The 27,298-nt window shown below is 38.5% G+C and overlaps 1 protein-coding gene across 3 annotated transcripts in view; it reads right to left on the reverse strand.

The window, feature by feature from the left end:
- Positions 1-27,298, reverse strand: part of LOC136144034 (ATP-binding cassette sub-family C member 4) — a 190,755-nt gene that overhangs the window by 62,360 nt on the left and 101,097 nt on the right. For all 3 annotated transcript variants that reach the window (XM_065901617.1, XM_065901615.1, XM_065901616.1), the window contains one exon: positions 26,516-26,662. In XM_065901617.1, the coding sequence (XP_065757689.1) occupies positions 26,516-26,662 (147 nt within the window). The remainder of the gene's footprint in view (positions 1-26,515; positions 26,663-27,298) is intronic.

The raw sequence follows: 27,298 nt of genomic DNA on the forward strand, positions 1-27,298 counted from the left end.
TTTACTGGGTCTCATTGCATATAAAATGCCAAATTCACTTGGACACCATTATAGTGAATGAAGGATATACTGCATGCTTATTATTTCAAAAAATACATAACTGAGTCCACAACTGCAAAGTTATAACATATTAGCAAAAAATAAGTGATTAAAGCATTAAAAATTTGACATAATTAAATTACTAAATCTATTTTTGTAATCCCTCAGACATAAAACCCACATTTTTATTTATGTGGCTTTAACAGGACACAACAGTAACAACCCTGCATGTGTTTTATTTCTCACACAAACTATGACAGATAATGATTTTGTAATAGGGGTGTGAGGGGGGAAGGTCACAATATGTCTGCATATAAACACACCATACCATACCATAGGAAAACAAATTTTCCTGCAAATATAAGCAATTTTACAGCCTATCAAAGTGGTGCCAAAAAGTAGATTTATTCGCATTAAAGTGCTGACAGGAGAGAAACTGTTCCAGCACTAAATAAAGTACATTGTAACCCAATCATCAAATCAATAAAAGTCATTAAAAATATGCTACATTCCTCAAGAAAATGGTGAGTTGAAGGTTAAAAAATATTTGGTCGCCATGGAGAATATCCGTCCAACACAGCTGACAGTTACTGGTCTGGACCCTGTCTTCCCCCCTGTGCCTAGAATAAAAGTCTGCAGGCTTCTTATCTTTCTTTATGTGTATTTAGCCATGTAACCTGCCAGCCAGCATTTTCAACTTCATATCAGCATCCTATACATACAAATAAGAAACTATGCCATTTTTCTTCTTCTTATTCTATGCCCCAAACTGATGAAATATTACCACATTTGTAGACTCTTGCAAACAGACACACTATCATAGGGCAGAAATGTGCTGAGATTATAATATCCATTCATCTAAACTGTCAGCATATAACAACACTCAGGTGGGGTGCTTGTCACCTAAATTAATTTACTACTTAAAGAGACTTTCTTAACACCAACTTTGTCAAAGGGGGTTTTTAACGAAACTGTTAAAAGTGACAGTGTTAGTCGCTCAATCATGTCTGACTCTTTTGCGATCCCGTGGACTATAGCCCACCAGGCTCCTCTGTCCGTGGGATGCTTCACACAAGAATACCGGAGTGCACAGCCATTCCCTTCTCCAGAGCATCTTCCCAACCCAGGGATTGAACCTTGCACTGCAGGAAGGTTCTTTACCTTCTGAGCCATGACGGAAGCCCCAACTGTAAATAAATCTAAACATGCTTTGCATTTGATCTAATTTTCAAGTGTTGAATTAAAAAGAGGAGACTAGCGACAAAGAAACTTGCACTTGATCCACCAGGGCACCCTCTTTTCAGGGACCTGTTGTCCAACTGTTTGGGGCAGGAGACACAGGTGTGAAGTCACAGAGGCATGATATCCCATTCCACCTCCTATAATTTACTCAACAAAGTAAAGGATGTTATAAAACCTGAGAACAGAAGGCTAAGGGGGAAAACACCAAAATAAAAATAAAGTGGATCTAAATGGAAGATAACAGTGAGTGTGTACATTCCCTGTCCTTCCAGGGCATGTTTCTCTGGGAATTAAAAGCAAAAATAGATATATCCTTGGACTGCAAGGAGATCAAACCAGCCAATACTAAAGGAAATCAATCCTGAATATTCCCTGGAAGGACTATCACTGAAGCTCCAATACTCTGGCCACCTGATGTGAAGAACCAACTAACTGGAAAAGAGCCTGATGCTGAGAAAGACTGAAGGCAAAAGGAGAAGGGGGCAGCAGAGGATGAGATGGTTAATAGCATCACTGACTGAATGAACAAGTGAATGAACAAGAATTTGAGCAAACTCTGGGAGATGGCAGAGGACAGAGGAGCCTGGTGTGCTACAGTGTAGCAAAGAGTCAGAGATGACTTATAAACTGAACAACAAGAATAACAAAAGATGTATCATTAGATCAAGGGAGGAGAGGATGGGCAAGCCTTGAGGTTAAAGAAGAAAAAATCCCACAGAATTTGCTAGGAGCGAGCATCTAAGAACTTGTATTAAAGGATGGATGACCTGGGATCCATTTAAATCATGGAAAGGAGCCTTGAAGCTTGGAGGGCAGGAATAAAGGACCCTCGAAAAAAATGTTTCAGGGGAGTTGAAGGAATGGACCAAAAAGGAAGCTACAAAGACAGAAGACAATGCCACGCAGGGAAGACTCCTAGCATGTTGGGTCTCTATTTTAGAATACAGGTCTGCTTGTGTCTAAACTCTGGATACCACACACACATACAGAATTGTCTTTTCCCTTATGCAAAAACTGAAAACCTCTGAATAAACCTCAGTAGAACTTAGCACTGATGTCTTAGTGGACACTGTTGTAAACATGACGCCATTTTAAAAGGTTTCTATTATGCTCACATCACATTTAATTCAGACCCTTAGACAAAGTAAAAGCAAATAATGATGCCAGAACCAAAGAAAATTAAATGAGGAGCAAGGATTAGAATTTCACAAACTCAAAAGTTTCTCCCCTGAACTCTTATCAGTCAGAGTAAGATAAACTTCTTTTTTTTAATTAATTAATTTATTATTTTACTATACAATATTTATTGTATTGGTTTTGCCATACATTGACTTGAATCCTCCATGGGTATTCATGTGTTCCCCATCTTGAACCACCCTCCCAATCCCATCCCTCTGGGTCATCCCAGTGCACCAGCCCTGAGCACCCTGTCTCATGCATCGAACCTGGACTGACGATTCGTTTCACATATGATAATTTACATGTTTCAACGCCATTCTCCCATATCATCATGCCCTCGCCCTCTCCCACAGAGTCCAAAAGACTATTCTATATACCTGTGTCTCTTTTGCTGTCTCGCATAAAGGGTTATCGTTACCATCTTTCTAAATTCTGTATATATGCATTACTATACTATAATGGTGTTTTTCTTTCTGGCTTACTTAACTCTGTATAATGGCCTCCAGTTTCATCCATCTCATTAGAACTGATTCAAATATTTTCTTTTTAATGGCTGAGTTCCATTGTGTATATGTACCACAGCTTTCTTATCCATTCATCTGCTGATGGACATTTAGGTTGCTCCCATGTCCTGGCTAACAGTGACGCGATAAACATTGAGGTACACATGTCTCTTTCAATTCTGGTTTCCTCGGTGTATATGCCCAGCAGGGGGATTGCTGGGTCATATGGGAGTACTATTTCCAGTTTTTAAAGGAATCTCCACACTGTTCTCCATAGTGGCTGTACTAGTTGGCATTCCCACCAACAGTGTAAGAGGGTTCCCTTTTCTCCACACCCTCTCCAGCATTTATTGCTTGTAGACTTTTGGATAGCAGCCATCCTGACTGGCGTGTAATGGTACCTCATTGTGGTTTTGATTTGCATTTCTCTGATAATGAGTGACGCTGAGCATCTTTTCATGTGTTTGCTAGTCATGTGTATGTCTTCTTTGGAGAAATGTCTGTTTAGTTCTTTGGCCCATTTTTTGATTGGGTCATTTATTTTTCTGGAATTGAGCTTCAGGAGTTGCTTGTATATTTTTGAGATTAATCCTTTGTTGCTTCGTTTGCTATTATTCTTTCCCAATCTGAGGGCTGTCTTTTCACCTTGCTTATAGTTTCCTTTGTTGTGCAAAAGCTTTTAAGTTTCATTAGGTCCCATTTGTTTACTTTTGCTTTTATTTCCAATATTCTGGGAGGTGGGTCATAGAGGATCTTGCTGTGATTTATGTCGTAGAGTGTTTTGCCTATGTTCTCCTCTAGGGAGTTTTATAGTTTCTGGTCTTACATTTAGATCTTTAATCCATCTTGAGTTTATTTTTTGTATGGTGTTAGAAAGTGTTCTAGTTTCATTCTTTTACAAGTGGTTGACCAGTTTTCCCAGCACCACTTGTTAATGAGATTGTCTTTTCTCCATTGTATATTCTTGCCTCCTTTGTCAAAGGTAAGGTGTCCATAGGTTCATGTATTTATCTCTGGGCTTTCTATTTTGTTCCATTGATCTATATTTCTGTCTTTGTGTGAGTACCATACTGTATTGATTACTGTGGCTTTGTAGCAGAGCCTGAAGTCAGGCAGGTTGATTCCTCCAGTTCCACTCTTCTTTCTCAAGATTGCTATTGCTATTCAAGGTTTTTTATATTTCCATACAAATTGTGAAATTATTTGTTCTAGTTCTCTGAATAATACGTTGGTAGCTTGATGGGGATTGTATTGAATCTATAGATTGCTTTCGATTGTATACTCATTTTCACTAAATTGATTCTTCGGATCCATGAACACGGTATACTTCTCCATCTATTTGTGTCCTCTGATTTCTTTCAGAGTTACACAGTTTTCTATATATAGTTCTTTTGTTTCTTTAGGGAGATATATTCCTAAGTATTTTATTTTTTTTGTTGCAATGGTGAATGGAATCGTTTCCTTGATTTCTCTTTGTTTTCTCACTGTTAGTGCATAGGAATGCAAGGGATTTCTGTGTGCCAATTTTATATCCTGAAACTTATACTATATTCATTGATTAGCTCTAGTAATTAGGGTTTTCTATATGGAGTATCATGTCATCTACAAACAGTGAGAGTTTTACTTCTTTTCCAATCTGGATTCCTTTTATTTCCTTTTCTGCTCTGATTGCTGTGGCCAAAACTTCCAAAACTATGTTGAATAGTAGTGGTGAGAGTGGGCACCCTGTCTTGTTCCTGACTTTAGGGGAAATGCTTTCAATTTTTCACCATTGAGGATAATGTTTGCTGAGAAACGAATGAAAATGAAAACACAACAACCCAAAACCTATGGGACACTGTAAAAGCAGTGCTAAGGGGAAGGTTCATAGCAATACAGGCTTACCTCAAGAAACAAGAAAAATGCCAAATAAATAACCTAACTCTACACCTAAAGCAACTTGAAAAGGAAGAAATTATGAACCCCAGGGTGAACAGAAGGAAAGAAATCTTAAAAATTAGGGCAGAAATAAATGCGAAAGAAACAGAAGAAACCATAGCAAAAATCAACGAAACCGAAAGCTGGTTCTTTGAGAAGATAAATTAAATTGACAAACCATTAGCCAGACTCAAAGAAACAAAGGGAGAAAAATCAAATCAACAAAATTAGAAATGAAAATGGAGAGATCACAACAGGCAACACAGAAATACAAAGGATCATAAGAGACTATTATCAGCAAGTATATGCAAATAAAATGGACAACTTGGAAGAAATGGACAAATTCTTAGAAAAGTACATTACAATTTTCCCAAAGTGAACCAGGAAGAAATAGAAAATCTTAACAGACCCATCACAAGCATAGAAATTGAAATTGTAATCAGAAAATTTCCAACAAACAAAAGCCCATGACCAGACGGCTTCACAGCTGAATTCTACCAAAAATTTAGAGAAGAACTAACACCTATCCTACTCTTCCAGAAAATTGCAGAGGAAGGTAAACTTCCAAACTCATTCTAAGATAAACTTCTAATAATACCCATAACTCTTGTTGAAAAAAATCAAGGTGTTCTCATTCAATTAGAAAGAGAAAATATTGTGACAGTTATTTTTAATTTAGCTTTTCGGTCATTAGACATAAAACTACCCATACCCACAGCATGCAATTGTGGAGATCTAATAGTAAAAAGCAATCTGAAGCCATTAGTGGTCTCACATATATAAATAATATAAAAATTCTGTTGAAAAATAAAACCACCAGTTCCCACGGGTGAAAGAACACTAAGTATGAAAGCATCTATAGCTAAATTTCAACATGGACTTTAAAATACATTTAGCAAAACTGAAACAAAGTATTTTATAAAATGTTGGTAAATTGTGACTTTTCAGACACAATTTAATGTGAAACTTGTTAAATAGAAAAAGTGAACTAATGATTTTATAAATATTTAAGGGACATCAAGAGCAACTGAACTGAACTAAACTGAAGGCATTTATTATTATTATTATTAAGGCTTCTCTGGAGGTGAAGAATCCACCTGCCAATGCAGGAGATGCAGGTTCAATCCCTAGATTGGGAAGATTCCCTGGAGAAGGAAATGGCAACCAGCTCCAGTATTCTTGCTTGGAGAACCATAGAAGCCTGGTGGGCTACAGTCCTTGGGGGTCTCAAAGAGTCGGACAAGACTGAAGTGACTAAACAACAACAACAAGGCTTTTATTATCAGGAAAGGTCTCAAATTGAAAACAGACCAAAAGGGCATACTCAGCATGAACTGGCAGTGTGGGGAACCTAAGCCAAATTATATTCTTGAAGTCACTGTTGACAAGGCTGGATGTCTGAGAGGAGATCCAGCCTCTTAAGTGAAGGCAAAAGGGTCCTCTCCAAACAGGCCAACCTGTAGAAGATGTAGAATTCTACGCACTTTGTGCTAAACTTACTATGTTTGAAGGCAACTCCTTGCAACTCTCTCACCTAAGGGAGGTGGACATGCTGGAGAGAAAGAGGAAGGGCAGAGTCAAACACCTGAAAAGGTAAGGAGGCACGGCACATGGAGTGCTCAAGAGCAAGAGCTGTGAGGCCCAACCTGCCAGCACCTTATCTGCTTGGCAAGCCACATGCTGCTATTGCCGGAAGCTTCCCGGGTTAGTGAGGAAATCACCACAGACTGTTAGATGGGTAAAACCCAGAGTTTGGTTTTAAAGTCAAGTTTACACCTTGCCTGGTTTGCTCTGTAGAGATCGCTGCATCTTCAGAGTAGGTATGAAGAGGTTTCTTTTCAAGGCTGTCGCATCACAAGACTGCCTGCCTCATCCTCCCACTATCTTTCCACCTCAACTACCACCCGGAAAAGAGATCAGGATGCCTAAGCAAGAAAATATTTATTGATCGATAACCCCATAAGCTAAATCCATGATACTTTAAAACATTCAGAAAAGAACTTCAAAGAAGGCCTTCAGTGTCTGAGACTTTGTTACTCTGAGCAAAAGGTTCTACGACTCCTACCTCTGCACTTTCCCTGTCCTGTGGTCAGTCACTTTAGTCGTGTCCAACTCTTAGCAACCCCACGGACTGCAGCCCACCAGGCTCCTCTGTCCATGGGATTTTCCAGGCAAGAATACTGGAGTGGGTTGCTATAACCTCCTCCAGGGGATCTTCCCGACCCAGGGAATGAATCCATGTCTTAAGTCTCCTGCATTGAGAGGTGGGTTCTTTACCACTTGCACCACCTGGGAAGCTCGTCTGCTTCTCTATGTGGTCTCAAGTCCCGAAGGCACCTTCTCTCTCAGAGGTATTAGTCACGAAGGCAGTAATGGTTACTAACAAAACTCCTGTTGTTTCCCACTGAGATGGTAGATGTTACGTGTTTTAAAACTAATACAGAAAATGAAACCCATACTTTTACAGGAGGGTGGAAAAACAGTTATCCCCTATGTTTTAAAGGAAGAAATAACAGAAAAACCAATGATAAAATGTGAAAATAGAAGAGGCGGGAGGTGTCCTAATGAGCAGTTGGCAGGCTGTGTGCTGCAGGAAGGTTTCAAGCAAAGGCCCCTCATTGAACAGAGAGGAAGAACTCCACCCTGGATGGATTCTTCACCATGTGCTTGGTCCCCACCCAGAACACTCCTAAAAATGTGAGCTGGACAGTAAGAGCTCTTCTGCAGCTCGTTTCACAGAAATCTTCTTAGGGAGAGGCCTAAAGTGCTGCAAAGAGTTCCTAAGACACAGGTCTTTGATCTTTGTGGCTTTGCCATGTATGTTTTTAAAATTTCTGGAATGCACCCAGGGAGGCAAATGGCTTGACAGCAAACACTATAAATATCGAAATAAATAAATACATACAAACATCTGGAACCCTGATTAAGCACCAAAGTTTCTTTCTTTTTTTTTTTTTTCAGGGAAGAGGGGTGTGGGTAGCAGAGAAGAAACCCCCACTGAACAGCATTTTTATTTTTATGGAAAAATGTCCTATTCTTTCCATAGGATGAACCCCCCTCTGACATGAACAAAAGTTGCAGAAAGCTGAAGTCTGTATGTCATAGAGAAAGGAGAATTTCTGATGTTCTATAGCTACAAAAGAAGGACCTTCAATACTAGCCCAGAAAAAAGATGGAACCAAAATTCAATTTTTTAATAACTCGTCGTGGATGGGTATAAAATAACAGTCGTTACTTAGAACTACAAAAATAAATCCAGGCAATACGGTAATCTCACTTGAGTTTGAAATGAACTTTGCACAGATTTTACAAATTACCCATTATACAATAATTTTCTGTGTTAAAATGATGCTAAAATACATTGGTTTTTTCCTTATTTATGAGGCCCTCTGAACAATAATAAACAGTGAGAATACAGAATTTGCCATGGTTATGCCTGATAAAATTAAATTAAAAACAAAGAATCAAATGACCACAAACCATGTGGTTAAGTGTGAATTAGGAGTCAGAGAGTTGGGAAAGTTTTAAAAAAAGAACTGTGTGTGTACAAGCATGTGACCAATGGACTGTAGCCCACCAGGCTCCTCTGTCCATTAAATATTCAGGCAAGAATACTAGAGTGGGTTGCCATCTCCTCCTTCAGATCTTTCCAACCCAGGGATCAAACCCAGGTCTCTTGTGCTGGCAGGTGGATTCTTTGCCACTGAGCCCCCAGGGAAGCTCCATTTAAAAAAAGAAAATGCAAAAGAAAAAAAGAAAATGCTCCAAATTCCCAATCTACCCCACTACAAGGTTCCACAATGTGACAGGCCTTTGGAAAGCACAGAAAGGTGTGTGATCAGTCCTCTCACCAAGCAGATCCTACCGATCTCAGGACAGAGTTGAAAGCCTTCCCATCCTGGCCGGGTATTGCTCCCTCCATCCTGCCCACAGTGACACCTCTCCGGACAGGCAGCCTTCCCTCCCTGGTTTCCAGGTCCTATGTCCTGGGTAACCCTGACTCACTCTCTGGACCATCCCACCTGTGGTCCAACAGCAACCCCTCCTGAAACCTGCTTAGGTCTTCTTGCACACGCTGAGCATCTTTGGCCCTACACATCCAATCATAGCTTCCTCCACAATTACTAATGTATCCAGCAGAAAACACACAAGTTTGGATGACACCATGCATGATTTGAGAAATACGTATGGAGCCCTTATCACAAAAGATGGATTAAAAAAAAAGATGTACAGTGCTTATAGATTGGCACTGCAGATGAGATATTATCTGAATCTTGTTATGAGAACTGACAGCAATTCGAGCCTGGTTGACACTGACCACCCAAGGGTTGATGAAAGAGGATGTGAAAGGTGGGTTTGGGGACATAGGGACAGTCACTGGTCCAATTCAAAAGAAGAGGAATGCTATACTTTCTTTATGTTGCAGCTGCAACACAGACAGAAACTTGTCCCTGGGACAAAAACACGATGGCTAGGCAGAGAGAGATAACCTCCAGCTCCAGGTATCCCGCCTCCTGCCTCCCTACGCCATTTCCCAACCCCCACCCCCCACCGCCCCCACTGCCTGGACAACAAAGCTAGTCTAAAGACTGCCTAGGTATCTCAGGTGCTCATGCTAAATGAAGCCATGTGCTCCCAGAAACAACAGTCACATGTATATGGTCGCTGTCTGCCTCCATCTCAAGGAAAGCAGAATCTACGGAAATTATGTAAACTCAACAAAGAAAAGAAGACTTCATCATGCTTGTCATTCTAAGTTCCTTCCTAGCAGCTTCAAGATATTTAAAGTCCCAAGGTTGCATTCAATTGTGATTCCCCACTTAGATCGTAGCCAACTTCTCATCTCGGTAGCTGTTCTAAAAGGGAAGGACTTTGGTGCCAAGCCTCTGAGTGGTTAATCACATCTATACAAACATGTGCTTCCACAATTGGCACAGCATCCCCCAGCGTGAAGCTGGCAACAACCCAGATGGAAAACTCTGTCAACTCCATGCTGACATCCTCGCCTGTAGCACTCATTCTGATCTGTTCTACAATCCACCAGCAAAGTTGAAATCTCTGTTGCCTCAATTATCCCCACTTCCCCCCTTCCCTGATGCCACTCAGAATGGTTCTGCTACCTCAGCCTGCCTCAGGCTCTCTTTTCAAAGTCTCTCCTCAGGGTGAAGTTAGCCACTAAAAAACTGAGACATCAAAACAGTTCACTGCCCTCTCACAAGCTCAGGGTGCTCTGCCCAGCCCTCAGGATGGATATACCCTCAGGCTCTGCCTTGCCTCAACTGTGGGGAGTGGGTGTATCTCATCTCCTTCAGAAGGAAGGGCAGACTATGGATCTTCTACAGCCTCAAAGGAGAGGCAACAAAGCTAGTCTAAGGACAGGCTACAGATGGCCAAAGAATTTGCAGGTGTAGTAAAACCTGATGAGAAATTGAACCTTTTCTCGCTGCACAAGTAAACAATATGAATAGCAAACCATCTCAGTAATCTGGGCTACCAAAGACTGCCAAAGTACTGTCCACTAAAGTCGGTATATATTTATTCACGCTAGTGTTCAGTCACTAAGTGGTGTCTGACTCTATGACCCCATGGACTGCAGCTCGCCAGGCTCCTCACATAGGATTTCCCAGGCAAGAATAATGGTATGGGTTGCCATTCCCTCTTCCCTGGGGATCTTCCCAACCCAGGAATCGAAGCCACATCTCTTGGGTCAAATAGATCTTCTGTTACCACTGAGCCACCTGGGAAGACCATACATTTCATAAGGGACAGTCCATAGAACAAAGGTCCCTCATGCATTCTTTCAACAGAAAACTCTAGAAACAAAGGAAAGGGGAAATTTCTATGGAAGGGGGAAATCTATAAAGGTTTAAAATCTATAAAGGCATCATTCTCCTGAACTTTAAAAAACAATTCTCTATTAGGAAAATCTGCAAAAGTTATCTGTCTGTCATTTCTAGTAAAAACCAGCTGACATATCGGCTGGAATATTCTTGGCTTGCTATTTGTGGATTTCTAAAGCTAATTTCCCCATACTAGTCCTTCTTTTCCATCAAAATACATATTCTGCCTGACATCCCCATAACTCTCGGGGTATGTCTGCTATTGTAACCTACACGAACAAATATTCATCTTCCAAGAGCTATACTGCACAAGCTGTTCATGCATATTAGGGGAAAATCGGGCTTCCAGAGGACATCAAAGTCCTTTGAGACCAAGACCTTAACTGTGTTCCTTAACCAGCACTTGAAACTTGACTGCATTAAATAATGCTGGCGTGTGTTCATAATGAAGAGAAATCACTGCGGGATCCTCATCTCTTGGGGTCACAGGCCTCAGATGAAAACTCCCATCGCCCACTGCTGACAGGTCTCCTCAGAGCTGAATAGATCCACTAATCTCAATTCCGAAACTGCTAATATTTTCATCAGAAAGGACTAAGAGAGCTTTAATTCACCACAACGTTACAACTTGGAGGCTTCCAGGAGGCCCAAGGCCGAATGGATCTTGCCTTCAGATGCTGTGAAATAGTTATCAGAATGTGCGTGGAGAAGAGACCAATAGAACGTTTCACTTTTCTCAGATCAAAACACATAATTCCTTATCCTCGGATTTTCTAGGATAATTTAAACCTCACATGAGGCTGTTTTCACTCCAGGAGGGGGTTAAATGCCAAAGAAGAGCTTACTATGATACCAAGATCCCACATATTCTCTTATAATAGCAAATAAAATGAATTGCAGAGCTGACATTTTCTTAACTTATAAGCAGTTATAAAATTACAAAAACTTTAATAAGTTAAGACAGAAATGAAAACAGGATACAGAAGAGATACGTGCACTCCTGTTTCTAAAGATATAATAACAGCTGAAGAGTTTAACAACAGACGAATGTGTGTATAGATAAATACACACACACACACACAGGAATATTATTCAACCATGGGAAAAAACAAAATTGTGCCATTTGCAAGAACATGGATGGAAATTATGCTAAGTGAGATAAGTCAGACATGGAAAAACAAACACTGTGTTATAGCTCTTATATGTGTAATCTATAATTCTTAAAACCAGACCATAAAATGAGATGTCTAAAGGTCTATATTTGCAATTGGTCGATAAATAAGCCCTGGAGACCTAATATACAGTAGAGTGATGAGAGACAACAAAACTGTACTATAAACATTAAATCTGCTGAGACTAAATCTTACTCATTCCCAACAAGAGAATAATTATGTGATGTCATAGGTATTAGTTACCTAATACAATCAGAGCAATCATATAGCAATATAAATGTATCAAATCAATACTTCAAAATTACACCATGTTGTACCACAAATATAACTTCTTTAAAAGTCATGACAAGGCGCTAGTAAAAGTCTTAAAAATTAGGGTCAAGAGAACAGGCAAGAAAAATGATCATCTAGTTTTCAGAAATAGAAACCTTCCTTGAAGATGAAACATCCATCTCCCATCCCCATGTTGTGTCTAATTCATCTTCAAATGCTAAATCCTTTTGAAAACTGACCAAAGCAAGAAGTTCACGTAAAAGCTAGAGGAAGATGAAGGTCAAAGAATTACACACACATACACACATTCAGACACACATATCCATTTTTCACACACTGAAATACCTGTTTGTGTGGACTGTCCATATTGTGCAAATTTTTTAAACAGCTTCGGATAATGTCCATATTCATTTCATACGAAACACTGTGCTAAACGTAATTTCACCTCTACCAGAGAGCTGCCATTATTGTGTAAAATATAATATGTAGGTATGGGTGCTGAATCTTTTGAAAATGCCCATGGAGATTTCAGAATACATTATCTGGTTACTTCATGTGAAATTTCCAGCATGCTAGCATATGAAGATGCTTTTAAAATGCTGAGTTATATAACTGTATGATGATTAATGATTTGGGTCAAACTGGTTCTTTATTTTCAATTCTAGGCACCAGAGCTCTATGGTTTCCCCAGAAAAACCAATGGGAACAGTAACTAGAGGATTAGGCAAGAAGGTAAAGAAAACCATGGCTCTAGAAGCAGAAGAGACTGTAAAAGATCTCTTGTGTTTGGTTGCTATTAAAAATGAAACAATGGAAGTACAGTGTTTTAACAAATTTAAATTGTCAAATAAATTTACAACATTGCCCTGAATTCACAAGACAAAGAGTGGTGGTTCAAATTTATACTCCAGCCTGATGTTCAATACGATAGGGAAAAAGATTATACCCGCCAACAGATGAAAACTGTCATGCAACAGATCTCTGAAACATTAGACAGTGGTTATCAAAGACTCTGAACTTCTTACAACCTATTTTGGTTTTCTTTTTCATCAAATTATTTCTCAGCAAATTCTGCGGGATGAAAGAACAGCTGAATTTCAGAGCTGCAAAACCTCTCAGACGTGATTCAGGCTGAATGCCAAGGTTAAGGAAAGGTAGGTGCTCTGTGGCTAACATAGCTCCCTGGTATCCAGGTGTTAATGAATAAGTGCATTGTCTTCGCTAAGGTCTCTCCACTCAAAACTATGCTATTTCTTCAACTGCTTCAATGCCACTACACCCAGCCATTAATTTATGGCATTTACGTGGTTAGTTTATTAACAAAAATGAGGAAGTATTTAGAACAACTGAAAGTGAAAGTTGCTCAGTTGTGTCCAACTCTTTGTGACACCATGGACTATACAGTCCGTGGAATTCTCTAGGCCAGAATACTAGAGTGGGTAGCCTTTCCCTTCTCCAGAGGATCTTCCCAACCCAGGGATCAAACCCAGGTCTCCCGCATTGCAGGCTGATTCTTTATCAGCTGAGCCACAAGGGAAGCCCATCTATAAGAAAGTTGTCCTTCTTCTATTGCATTTGTTTACCTTTATCTGCATTAAAAATGTAATCTACATTTTTAAAGATTCTCATTTGCATCCCAAGCTACTTTCATCATTATTTTGCACAAGAAGAAGTTGTGAAGTATCAGAATGTCCATCTGATAGAAATGCAGAAGACTGCCTGGAATTAACTGGAGTGAACAAACCACGAAATGTCTCTAAAAACATCCCATGAATAAAATTTGAAGGCCTGACAATCTAAAACTGCCTTAGGTCAACTTTAACTTTCACATGTGAAATTTGTCATTTTTCATGCTTTTTGAAAAAGGTGAATACATTTTGACCAGTTATTGCATTTTCTATAAAAAAAAAAAAAAAGTTCCTGCTACTCCTAAGAAGTACAGCTATTCCCTGGAAGAACTACAATGTTCCATTTAAATAAAATTATTTTATAAAATTTCAAACTGTATTTCTAATTATACAACAGACTTCTGTAATAAAGTTCAGCCATATCATTTTCAAACAAACACAAAAATCCAGATGTTTGGCATTTATATGTAAAACTCAGCTCCTGCTGTGAAACCAAATTAAAATGAACTCAGGAATGAAACTTAGGCCCTATGAAAACAAAAACAAAACAAGCAAACAAACAAAAAAAAACATGCTATTGATTCTATTTTGCAGGTTGTTAGTTTGATCATTTATATATTTTTTCCTTGCATCTGGGAAGATATACACATCCTTTCCCACAATTTTATAACAATTAACATATTCCCTTGGATTGTGTAGGGGGAAGAAAAAGACAAAAAGAAAAATCACAAACTTGCATGACTTAGTCCTATGATTCATTCCTATGAGATGAATACGCTACATATACTAAGTCTCTTAATTCTCACACATAAAAAAAAAAAAAAAAACACCTTTGTGACTATTATTATACAATCATCCCCAGTGTATAATAAAAGAGATTAAATCACTGGACAAAGGTCTGTCGGTGGTCAGGCTGGATTCACATTCATTCAGATGAGTTGATTCCAAAGTCTGTTCTCTTTACCACTGGACACCTTGGGTCCCAAATTACATTGGTCAAAACCACTATTAGAAAATAAAACGACTCCGTGTGGTGTTGGTAATGTTCACGTTCACTTTGTTCACTGGATTAATTTTCAAATCTTAAATTTCACATCACTTTAATAGAATCTAGTAATATGGATCTTATGCTGGTGTTAACAATCTAACTCAAAGAAGTTCTCTCTCTCTCTCTCACACACACACACAGACACACACACACACACATACACTTTCAATACTGCTTGAGACAATTATGGTCCAATCCAGAGGAACTTGATTGTGCCAGTGAAATGACTGGCACGGCTGTCTGAAAGCTCTGTTCCAACATCTCCACCTACATTCCAACTCCCTGTCCATTAATAGCTTTAAATTTTCTACTGATGACACAGTTCTCTCATCTGACATCAAATAAAAAACGGACATAGGAATTAGTGGGGAGACAAAAGAGGACCTATATTTTTTTTAAGAAAGAATACTCAATGTTTAATCTAAAACTTATAAGGTACTCACCGTGTCACCCAAAACTTCAAACCCTAACCTTAGGTTAGTTAGCAACTTGGTTATAACAAGAAGCAAAAGATACACCTGAAGGCTAGTATCGGAGATTAACTAGTAAAGGAGATTTGAATGGTTAGAAAATCAGATATCAAGGGGTATTAAACCACCATCATTCAAATTTTAGAATATCTAATGTATGAGTGAAATCTACTCACCTAAAGACTTGAGAATTTATTTAAGAAAAAGAAAAAGCAGCTTATCTGATAAACCATTGACTGTCTGGATTACATAGGTGCTGCATTTTACTACCACAGCTATTTGTGTCAACAACTATTTAATCTTGAAGTCAAGGAAGAACATTTTTCTACCAATACTGATTACTCATCATTTTGAATTATGTGTCTGTTTTCCTCCTATTTACAGGATTATGTCAAGACTAACATTTAAAGTTGACACCAATAAGAAATACTTCTGTCTACAGTATAACCCATTGGTGAAACTCATTAAGCCATATTTGACAACTTTTTCATTTTTATGCTAAGTAAAAAGGAAAAGAGAGTGAAGATTTATATTAGCATGAGATATAATTTTAAGATGTTATTGCCACTTTATTCTCCAAAAAGGAAGAATAATAGATTTATAGTTCCACCATAGGAAATAAATTTTATGAGCCCAGATCAGTCTGACAAACTAAAAAGGGAAAAAAATTCTAAAAATAATGACTACATAGAGGAAAGCAACCATTTCTTCTTATTCTGTTTTTAAATATTTGAAGCTAATGAAAAAAAAATTAATCCATGATCTTGACTACATCTCCACGCAGCACTGCTGACCTACATAGATGGATTTATTCATGCACAAAAATATATTTAAGGACAAATTTGAACAAGCACTGTTCAAGTATCTTTGTGTAGAACCAAAAGACATGGATGTTCTGTTTTTCCTACCACACGCTTGAAAAATCTCTATATGTTTTCATTTTATGCCTCACACAGAGTAAAGAATAAGATCAGGGACTGAGTTAAAAGAATACTTCAATGAAATATCCACTTGAAGTTCAGAGAGGAATCCTTAACTAATTACTGACTTAAACATCCCTAAACCAGGAACTGAGGCTGAAAATCACCCAGAGCAGACACTCTGGCTTTGACTGATGTGTTATCAACACGCCACTCTGTACCCCTGTTCTCTCCCAACAGTAGACCTGGAGGCAGGACTTTCCCATCAGCAGAAGCATGACTGTATTTGGAGTAACATCAGGGATAAAGACTCTTAAACACATAACAAGTCTAAAATAGACTTCCCAGGTGTTCAAGAGGTTGAAACATTTCCCTGTGTGATACAATCTATTAAAATGCACTTGCAAAAATGAAAGGAAAATATTTCCAGAACAGAGAACTTAATTTTATGATGGCTTTCTATTTAACCACAGTATTTTAATAAACCTCCACTCAATGTGTACTTTGAAGCTTTGTCAGACTATCTAAATGAGGGGGAAATTTTTAAAAGAATCATCCTGTCTACCGAGAATGAAAAGAACACTCAAAAGATCATAGTTGATTTCATGATAACATTACTTATATCATTGCTTATGTTCCACCTACTGTCAAAGCATTTTTAACACACTTGTAAAAAGCCCAAAGAGAGGTGTGCATACATATTTTGTAAAGGGCAACACTGGAAGTGCCGGTTTCCCTCTTTTTTCCCTAACACACTTTCAGAGATGTGCGTACCATACACATAAGCAGTCCCTGAAGAATCATTTCCATATTGTCAAAGAGTCTCGTTAGAAGCCAGGTTGAATCTGCTGTGAGTTAGTAAGTTAGTCACCTTAAATAAAGAACCACTTACTTTTATTTCCTAATTCCCTCACATTCCAAATGGTGTGATTTCATTTTGAAAACAATGCTTGTTTAAAGTTCCAGGAAAACAGTTTTTGGAAGTTTTACGAAATCAAGGGCAACGACTTATGTGATTATCATAACATATAGAGCTGCGCATGGAAGCATCAATGTTTTGTTTATACATGGATGAAGCTCCAATCTACAGTTGTATTAAATTCTGCATCTGAATCTTTTCTATATGGAAGAATAGAATATTGGTACTAGATCTAAAAAAAAAAACCAAAACAACATCAATTCACTGTCAACAATTATTTAAATGAGAAAAAGGCCTAGAAGACAGGACTTTTTCTCCCAATGTTTGGGACCACAACTGATAACCAGTAAATGAGCAATAAATGCTTGATGAGTGAAAAAGCCCCAGTGAAAAGTTAAGTGATTGGCCCAGCTCTTTCAAAGCTGTTTCCAGCAGAACTGGGACATCACGACATCTCAGCTTCCTGTCTAATAGCAGTTTAATAATGTCTACTGGTTTTTTGTTTTTTTTTTTTTTTTACAATGGATGAATTCCTCTTTACTTCTTAAGGGACTGTAATTTATATGGTAAAAACGACCAAGCATCAAATATTGAACCCATGTAAGTGCCAAGATTTATCTTTAAAGCACCACCAAACATAACTAAGTGTTGGACAGCTTCATCTCCATGACTGACTGGCATTAGGAGAACTTGGAAACTTGCATAGTCTGGTTTCATAAACCACACTTTTCAAAGAAACAAGGTTTATTCTTTATGCCACCAAATAAGAGAAACACAAGTCCACCATATAAAAATATTACAAACTCAACTTTTGAAAATTAACTATAAAAATTCAATTTCCTATAAACAACAAGTATGAAGGAAAAAATTGCTCTAATTCACTTGCAAGTCTGTAAAGTTCCACTGTTGTTCAAGATCACAGCATGGAGACATTCAAATACATTCCTGAATCCCCTTTCTTCTATCCACACAACAAATACTTACTAAGCAGCTAAAAGTTGCCCAATCCTGGAAGTGGCGGATTTCACGGAAACACCATATACTCTAGGAGGGCACAGAGCACAAGGCTAAGATAAGAGACAGTCAATACATAATTACCTAAATAATACTTTACTTGTAATTATGATAGGCACTATAAAAATGAGACTGAAATCACAACTGTGAAATAAGCATCCCTGGCTCAATATTACTAATATTTGGATTCTTTCCCATTTTCTTGATGGCAAATAATAATAATGTTTATACTAAAGTCGAGGAGGGGAGCAGGGAAGAAATGGTAACAGAACATTAAGTCTTCAGTTCAAAAATGAGAATCTGGGATTCCCTAGTGGCTGAATGGTTAAGGAATCCACCTGCCAATGCAGGAAACACAGGTTCGATCCCTGATCTGGGAAGATCCCACATGGCTCTAAGAGGAACTAAGTCAGAGCAAGCACCCTGGTGGGCGTGGCACAACCATTGAGCTTGGGCTACTGAGCCGGTACAACCTCAGTCCATGCTCTGCAACAAGAGAAGCCCCCACAATGAGGAGCCCATGAACCTCAACTAGAGAAAAGCCCATGTAGCAATGAAGACTCAGCATGGCCAAAAATAAACAGATACGTAAATACAATTTTTTTAAAAACAGAAGATGAAAATCAAACTTTGCCTCAAGGCACCACATATCAATGTGATATTAAATCTTTGAGGGGAAGGACTACGGTCATAAAGCAGAATCACTCAGAATTTTCAGTCCAACAAATTGATATGCTTCTCAATGTTTACTGATGTTGACTCTGACCTCAAAGAACGATGCCAATGTCTCTTGAAATGAGTACTAAAAAAATGAACTACTACTTTGAGTAGTCACAAACAACTACAAAGTTTAAGTAACTGTGCGTGTGTGTTGGGGGGGTGGCAATAGATAGTGCTATTTGAATTACACTTCCTACCCATGGGTTCTTGAATTCAACCAATCATTGGTCAAAAATATTTGGGAAAAAAATTCCTGAAGGGAAAACTTGAATTTGCTTGTATAAATTAAAGTATAAGTCATCTAGAAGGAATTTGAAGTATACGGGAGGATGCGCATAGATTATGTAAGGGACACTGGGCATTTTCAGACTTTGGTATCCACAGGGGTTGTGGAACCAACCACCAAAGATGTCAAGGGATAACCGTACTAAAAATTCACACATCCCATAAGATAAGGTCAAATAACTGAGAACACTTTTGCCAGAAACTGGAATAAATCAGTGAAGTCCTGGGGCCATACACTGCCTGGCTCTGATTTAGCTGAAGGCTGAGACAATACAGATATTAAAATGAAGTATGTATATATACATACAATCTATGTTTACTATAATATTACGAAATATTAGTGCAATCAAATAAAATGTCATCCTTATGATTCCCTGAGGTGGTGCAGTGGTTAAAAAACCGGCCTGCAGTGCAGGAGATGAGGGTTCAATTCCTAGGTCAGGAAGATCCCCTAGAGGAGGAAATGGCTCCACACTCCAGTCTTCCTGCCTGGAGAATTCCAGGGACAGAGGGCTAGAGGGCTATGGTCGATGGGGTTGCAAAGAGTCAGACAGCACTTAGTGAATAAACAACAACAACAATTAGGACTAGCACTCTGAACACAGTTCGAGCTTCTCAAATCTTACTCTTTTTTAACATTTTACTGGAGAACTACAGTGGTTTCTCTGTTACTAAGTTATCAATATTTCCATGTATGATTATTAGACAAAAAAAATGAATGAGTAACCAGCACACTAACAGATTAAAAATGTACACTAAAATGGTGCAATATTTACCAGGAGTAGACAAGCACTATAACAATCACCTTTATAAAGATTACTGACAAAATAACAATAGCAATCAAATATTTGTAACTATGTAACTATTTAAACTCCTAACAAAGGCTTTTATGATACTATTAGCAGTAACACAGCAACTCCCATAAAATATGACTTAATATCACCCTGATAAGAGTTTAAGTACATATAGCCATTGTTATGTGAAAAACATATTTTTAATATGTCACAAGCCAACAGGATTTAATTACCACACCTACTTCAGACTATTAGTTATTTCATTCAAACCTGAAAAAATAATATTTATGTGGCCATTGAGATTCACTATGATTGATGCGATCTTTTGTGTTATTCCCTTTATAGTCACTCGCATTTGTTAAATAATAACAAGGAAAAATGAAAGGGGAAATGTGTGTTTTTGTTTTGCAACAAAGCTTTTTGGATGATGACTACCTCTTCCTTTGAAGACAAAAAGCCTCTGTAACTAATGTACATAGAAATATGTTCTTTACAATGTGCATTAAGCAAAGAAAGGAAAGAAAAAGAGGGGGAGAGGGGGGCTGAAGAACTGAAGCCAGAATTCAAAGCAACCTAGGCAAGATTGAGTCCATGAAAGCTGTCAGGAAAGTTGTTATTCTTATTCTCAATTTCTTAACAGCACATCTGCTCTCCAGGAAGAAAACTCGTAGTTTCTTTAAACCATATCCACAACAGATCTCACTTGAAAGGAAACATAGCGAGTGATTTGGCATGAATGGGTGTATTACCAATTTTCCAGCATCACTACTGAATATTTATGTCGTGACGAATGATGACACTGGTGAAATATTTTAACACGAAGCTTTGCCTTGTAAATCATCTGAATGATGTTGTGTCAAAACAACACCTACCATAAATCAGAGGTTTTAGGACCAGTATTTCTTGTTCTAACACGCTACCTGCTCAGCAGAATCACTTGTGCGAACAGGCATAGATTAATGTGCGCTAAGCAGAGCCATCTTACCGCCTAACTTATAGAGCTATAATTTAACAGGCCTATTATCGTCAAGGTAATTTTGACAGTGCTGAAATATTATCCTTGTTAAGAATATGCATTTAGCACAAACCTCAGTGGTCATTTGCACTGAATAAACAGACATGGATCCCTACAATTATTCTTCTTTTCTACCAATGACTCTTTCTCCTAGCAAGGCAGCAGTCTGTTGACAACTGAGTTTATAAATACTATAGGAAGATGGTTATTCTCAACAGTACAAAAAGCTCAGCACGTTGCTTTCAATTTACTTTCCACTACTTTATGAGTTCATCAGCAACTTGAAGTGGAGGCTAATGAGTACCTTTCCAGATTTAAAAAACAGCAATCGTTCAAACCTTGACCACCCTCCTCCTCCTTGCCCCAAACTCAGTTCCTACAGAACACGCATCCTCGGTCTCAGTATTTAACATGGGTGAAATTTACAGAGCCTCATCTCCCATGCAGTCAAGTAGGAAATAGTAATACAGGGCAATTCCAGATTTTTTATTATGGAAGATCAAAAAATATGTCTTTTCTTAAACTGTAGTACTACCAGAAGAATAAAAATAACAAAAGAAATTAGCAAATTTTTTTACAATGCATTAGCTCTAACTTAATTTGATCTGTTAAAAAAAAAAAAAGGATATACATTTGTACTTTTTAAACACTGAATACATATGTGAACTAACATATACACACACACACAGAACACAAAAATCAGTCTTATGAAACAAACAACTAGCCACAACTGACTTTGCATTTTCCTCAAAGATACACAACATCTACTGACACCAGTGGTTCAGTGTCTTAAAGTCAAATTAGCCAATTGAAAGGAAATCAACAAATATTTATCTGGAATCCATTACACTCAAAGCTCTCAGCCAAGTGTTTTGCCATAATAATTAGGCAGGAATAACAGGACAACTATTTTCTCATCTTGTCTCCAAATCAAAGGGTGAAACTTTAGACGCTTGATAAAGATAAAATGTTTCTGCTAACTCTGACTGTGTGCATGAAAAGTGCTTGGTCATAATATCTTCCAAAGCTCCTGTTTGACTCGGGTTCTACAACTGGCCATATTCTACTCTTTAGGAACGAAAATAAAATCCAGTAAACATGTCAGCAGTGGTCTATTTCAATTACTAGGGTGAACCATATAAATTAAGAAATCCAAATACCATCTTTGAATTGCTAGTTATTTCAGGACAGCAAAAGCGTTTAATGTTTCAGGCATAATGAACCTCAACAATGCTTTTAAAAACTGTAACACTACAGAACACAGAGCCTCAGGCCATAAAAATAGAATTTCCAAGAAAGGTTTAGTCTAAAAACAATCAGATTTTGCTGTAAAGTGCCCCTTAAATTATATCTCTGAAATAATGTAGATCATGCTGCCCTCTTGTGCCAGATGTAGAAAATAAAACAAATTTTCTCCGCACAAGAAAAACAAAATCTGGGTTTTTAACAGAAATCATCTCTGAATTTCTAAATGACTTACTGAGGACTTGCAATAAGTATCAAGATCTGATGCAAGTGAAAGTTGGCTTCAGAGACAGAAGACAAAGTTTGGCTAGGAAGATGTGGACATGACAAATAGCACAGGAACGTGACCCACATGCCCAAAATGTGCTATTAAAACCCAGCTGCAATCAAAACATGCAAGAAATGTCTGCTCAGGCTCCTGAAAACTTGTAGCTCTTTAGTAAACACACACAGGAAGTGGGACTTCCCTGGTGGTCAAGTGGTTAAGAATCAATCCACCTTCCAATGCAGGGGGACATGGCTTCGATGCCTGATCAGGGAACTAAGATCCCACATGCTCCATGGTACAGGAAAAAAAAAAATTTTATAAATAAGTACACATTAAAAATAAATAAATATAATCCATTCATTAAAAATATGACCTCAAAAAAAAACTTAATGAGGCTTCCCTGGTGGCGCAGAGGTTAAGAGTGCGCCTTGCAATGCAGGGGACACTGGTTTGATCCCTGGTCCAGGAAGATCCCACATGCCTCGGAGATACCAAGCCGTGGGCCGCAACTCCTGAGCCCAGGCTTAATCATCTGTGTTCCACAACAAGAGAAGCCACTGCAAAAAGAAGCCTGTGCAACACAAGGAAGAAGAGTCCCCACACGCTGTAACTAGAGAGAGCCCACAAGCAGTGACAAAGACCCAGCACAGCCAAAAATAACTAAATTAATAAAAAATTTAAGAACTAAATAAGTCAACACAATATCATTACCAACGGGCATCCCAGGTGGTTCCAAAAGACTCAGGAGAAGTGGGTTCGATCCACGGGTCAGGGGGATCCACTGGAGAAGAACATGACAACCAACTCCAGTAATTCCTGCCTGGAGAACCCCATGGACAGAGGAGCCTGGCGGGTTACAGTTCATAGGGTTGCACAGAGGCGGGCAGGACTGAAGGGACTTAGCACTCACACACCATTACCAAATACATCAAAGGAAGAAAGTGAAACCGAGAGATGGGTGAGATAATGGGAGGTAAAAGGAAGAGAAAAGGGAAAAAACGAAACCTAGTTTTGCCACTTTAAGGCCACACACAGGTTATAAAACCCCAGTAGGCAATGAAGCATCACATTATTTGAACAAAGTAAAGCACCTGCATCAAAACATAGGTTCAAAATAGAGAGCAGCCACAGGAACACTGCTGGAATGAATGTTAAACTGTAGGCAGAGAAACCATGCACTTTCGAGGCTGACGCTTTCTTTCGACGATAAATACAATGAAAGTAAGTGAACTTGCAACTTTGGTAGAGCAACTGGTGTTTTCAGCAACTTCCCATGGAACCCTGGTTCTTAGTACAACCAGTGTAGAGTCCCCCATTGTCTAACAAAATTCATGAAGATCTGGGATGAAGCATCAGAATGGAAACAGAACATTTAGAGTGGGCCCACCAATGAATGAATGTAAAAGGCATTGCGACCGTCCAGTTCACGGTCATTAAGAACCTACTGGCACTAGTGGGCTTGGAGACATGTAGAAACAAGGGAACTCTTGTGAGATGAGTGCAAATCCAGTCAGCCTGGGGAAGGCGCAGACCCGATGGGCCTCTGTCTGAGTTTCCAACTTCAGCATCCCAGGCCCAAAGTCCTTCCTTTCATCACTTTTCTAACTCTGGGAGGCTATTAGGATCCTGAAATCACAGGAAATGCACTGACCCCCTTGGGATATCCTGGAGAGAGACACACTTCATGATCACTACATGCTACATGGGAAACAGACTGGAAATTAAATCACCCACAATTTTCTGCTGGGAACTTTGTTGAATTAAACCCAGATATTTAAGGTAACTTAGAAGTTGAGGGCCTTCCTGGCAGTCCAGGGGTTGAAACTTCGTCTTCCAACACAAGAGTTGTGGGTTTGATCCCTGATCAGAGAGCCAAGATCCCACAAGCCAAGAAAAAAAAATCAAAACATAAGCAAAAAGTTGAGCAAGCCGGTCTCCCTGCTGTAGAAGGGGATTTTTTTTAATATTATAACTATTAGGGTACACATAATCAATAATCTCAACTATAAGGCATAATTCTTACACATTATTTGTTTTTCCAAAGAAGAACAAGATAAAACAAGTATAAAAAGTACAAAACATTTTTATTCAAACAGAAATTTAAAACTCATCACTTAAAATTTTTCATTAAAAAAAAGTTTTACTCTACTAACAAAAGAGTAAATAAAAAAAATCTTGGCTCCTAAACCTTTTGGGCAAGGCAGACCTGTCTTTGCAGTACTATTTGGGCTTCCATTTTCTTGAAGGAATCAGGCCCTGTTAATAGTCACAGGACAGGGAGACAAGATACACTACCCTAGTGTGCCGGCTGCAGTAAGATGAGTGACTTTGAAGATTTACGCTTGGATCCAAATCCTTAAATAATTAATTAACCAGCATCCAGAGAAGCCTACAGGGGCTGTTGATGCTTTCAACATTATGACTGTAATTTTCACATTAACTGAAAAGTGGAGTGACACCACAACCATAACAGCACAGACTCCTCCAATTACTATGTCTCCACAGCTTTATAATAAGACGAGATCTGTGTGGGCCTCTGCAGCTTACCATCCTGCGCTCCACCCAGTGCCTGGATGAAACATGTGCTGGACAAATCTACACAAGATGCTGCACGAAACAGCCTCATTTAATCCGCAGAACAGTGACACAGGAAGGACAGCAGTTATTCCCATTCCACATGGCATGTGGTCATTGACTCTAAGAATCATAAGGCCCTGACTTTGATCTAAACCCTGTGAATGTACCCACCTGCTTAATTCTAACTGTATCAACATTTTGGCAAGTGTGGGAACACCACCCCCATTTTCCAGATAAAATTGTGATGCAAAGTAACCAACACATAAGTATTAATTAAAATTTGACCATTACTAACTAGCACCAGGATTGAACTCAGGCAGTTGGCTCCAGAGACCACACTTGAAATCCATGACAGACAACACTCTGCCTTGAGATCTGCCTGCTCAATAGATCTACCTTGCCTTGGCCTTGGTCACAAGGCTAATTGATGGCCAGGCCAAGGCTACTTCTGTCCTCTCTGCAGCCTGCCTCAACAGGTCCTGTCAATCATCACCTGTAAAAACAAAGACACCTCGGGCCTCAGCACAAATCTAGTCAACTAGACAGAGTGGACACATCCATTAATGAACTACCTCTTCAAGGAAATGTAGCTCAGGAGGCTACATTCTGAAGTAAGACAGGTCGAAGCCTCAAGGTGGAGTAAGCAAACACTGGGAAACCTCCCAGGACACTCATACTGAGAAACTTACTACTGAGCATCCACCTGCTACATACATACCACAAAGCTTCTTACATGTTACCAAAACTCCACTATAAGCTATGCAGTTATTTCAATTGAAGAGGATATCTACATTAAATTAATCTTGGATGCTAATTAATTCTTCATTACCATTTTAGGTAAATCTCATACTCAGGGCACAAGCCAAAACACTATGATCCTAGATATGCATGGGCAATGAAAGAAAAAACCACATAGCTTGTCTTAAGTAGAGATTCAGTGTAACAAGGTTTGAGTAGAGACCTACCTAAAGTATGTAACACAGCCTATGTTTTAGCAACAAGCACAAAATATGTAAATATATTTGCATTAAATGTAGAGAGTTTCACTTGCCACACAAATCAGCTCTTAAATCATTCTGCAAAGTGAGCATACATTTATATTTCCGCACTCATATAAAATTGGAATGAAAGTTTATATGCCCTTATATTCAGATATACCCTGGTGGAAGAAAAATATCAGTAAAGTTTTTTGTACAAGAGAGATTTTCTTCCAAGCAATTCAAATATCAAAAGGAATCAGGCATTGGCAGGGAATGGATACATGTATATGTGTGGCTGAATTCCTTCACTGTTCACCTGAAATTATCGCAACACTGCTAATTGGCTATATCCCAATACAAAATGGTTTTGGTGTTAAAAAGAATTAAAACTTTTAGAAAAAGAAATCGGGTATTAATTAAGTATGATAATAAGACACAATCACTGAAAAATCTGCTGTCTGACCTACCTATTGGATTTCTGTCGAAGAACAATACTGGAGCTCTCAAAATGGACTCGAACATTTGGTTGTGCAAAGTTTGTGAAGAACTAACAAGGACGAAGAACACCAACAGAGATCTGGCGACACCAAACAGGACGGTGGATGCAGTTAACCCTGAAACAGAGAGACATCACTAAGCCCAAGATCGCTGCCTTTGATTCAAGGATGCTAAGCCGTGCCAAGCAGCTTATAAAGATATTATATCCTTACCCCATCAAGTATCTGGATTCTAGAAGAGTTTAACTCATTCATGACATACATTTTAAAAAGAAGAAAACAAAAACCACTATTTTCCTCTCATTAAATATAAACTTCATGAGGGGGAAAGAAATGAAGTGTAAAATACAATTTCATTCCAGTATTTCCTAATTCAATTACAAGTTTCAATAAAACTCAGAAGAATTTTTAAAAGTTGTTGGTCTTCTCTTCTTCACATTTCAGTTCTTAACAATTATAACGTCTCATAATCTAAAATGGTGAAAGGCTTTGGAATCGGCATGTTAATGAACAGGAAACACAGAAATGATTTCCTATCATGTCCTTATAGACAAACCTAAGTAAAGAGTATAAAAATACCACATAAATTTGCAAGCAAAAAATCTAACTGAACTGTAGGAAAATACGAATTATAAATATAAATGAACATCAGCATTTAAATTACATTTTGTTAATGATAGAAATGAGTACCACTATGCACATAAAAATTAGAATACCCTCCCAACATGTTTTGAACTCACAATGCTAAACAGA

The sequence above is a fragment of the Muntiacus reevesi genome, chromosome 11 (genome assembly GCF_963930625.1).
Source record: "Muntiacus reevesi chromosome 11, mMunRee1.1, whole genome shotgun sequence".
NCBI lineage: Eukaryota > Metazoa > Chordata > Mammalia > Artiodactyla > Cervidae > Muntiacus > Muntiacus reevesi.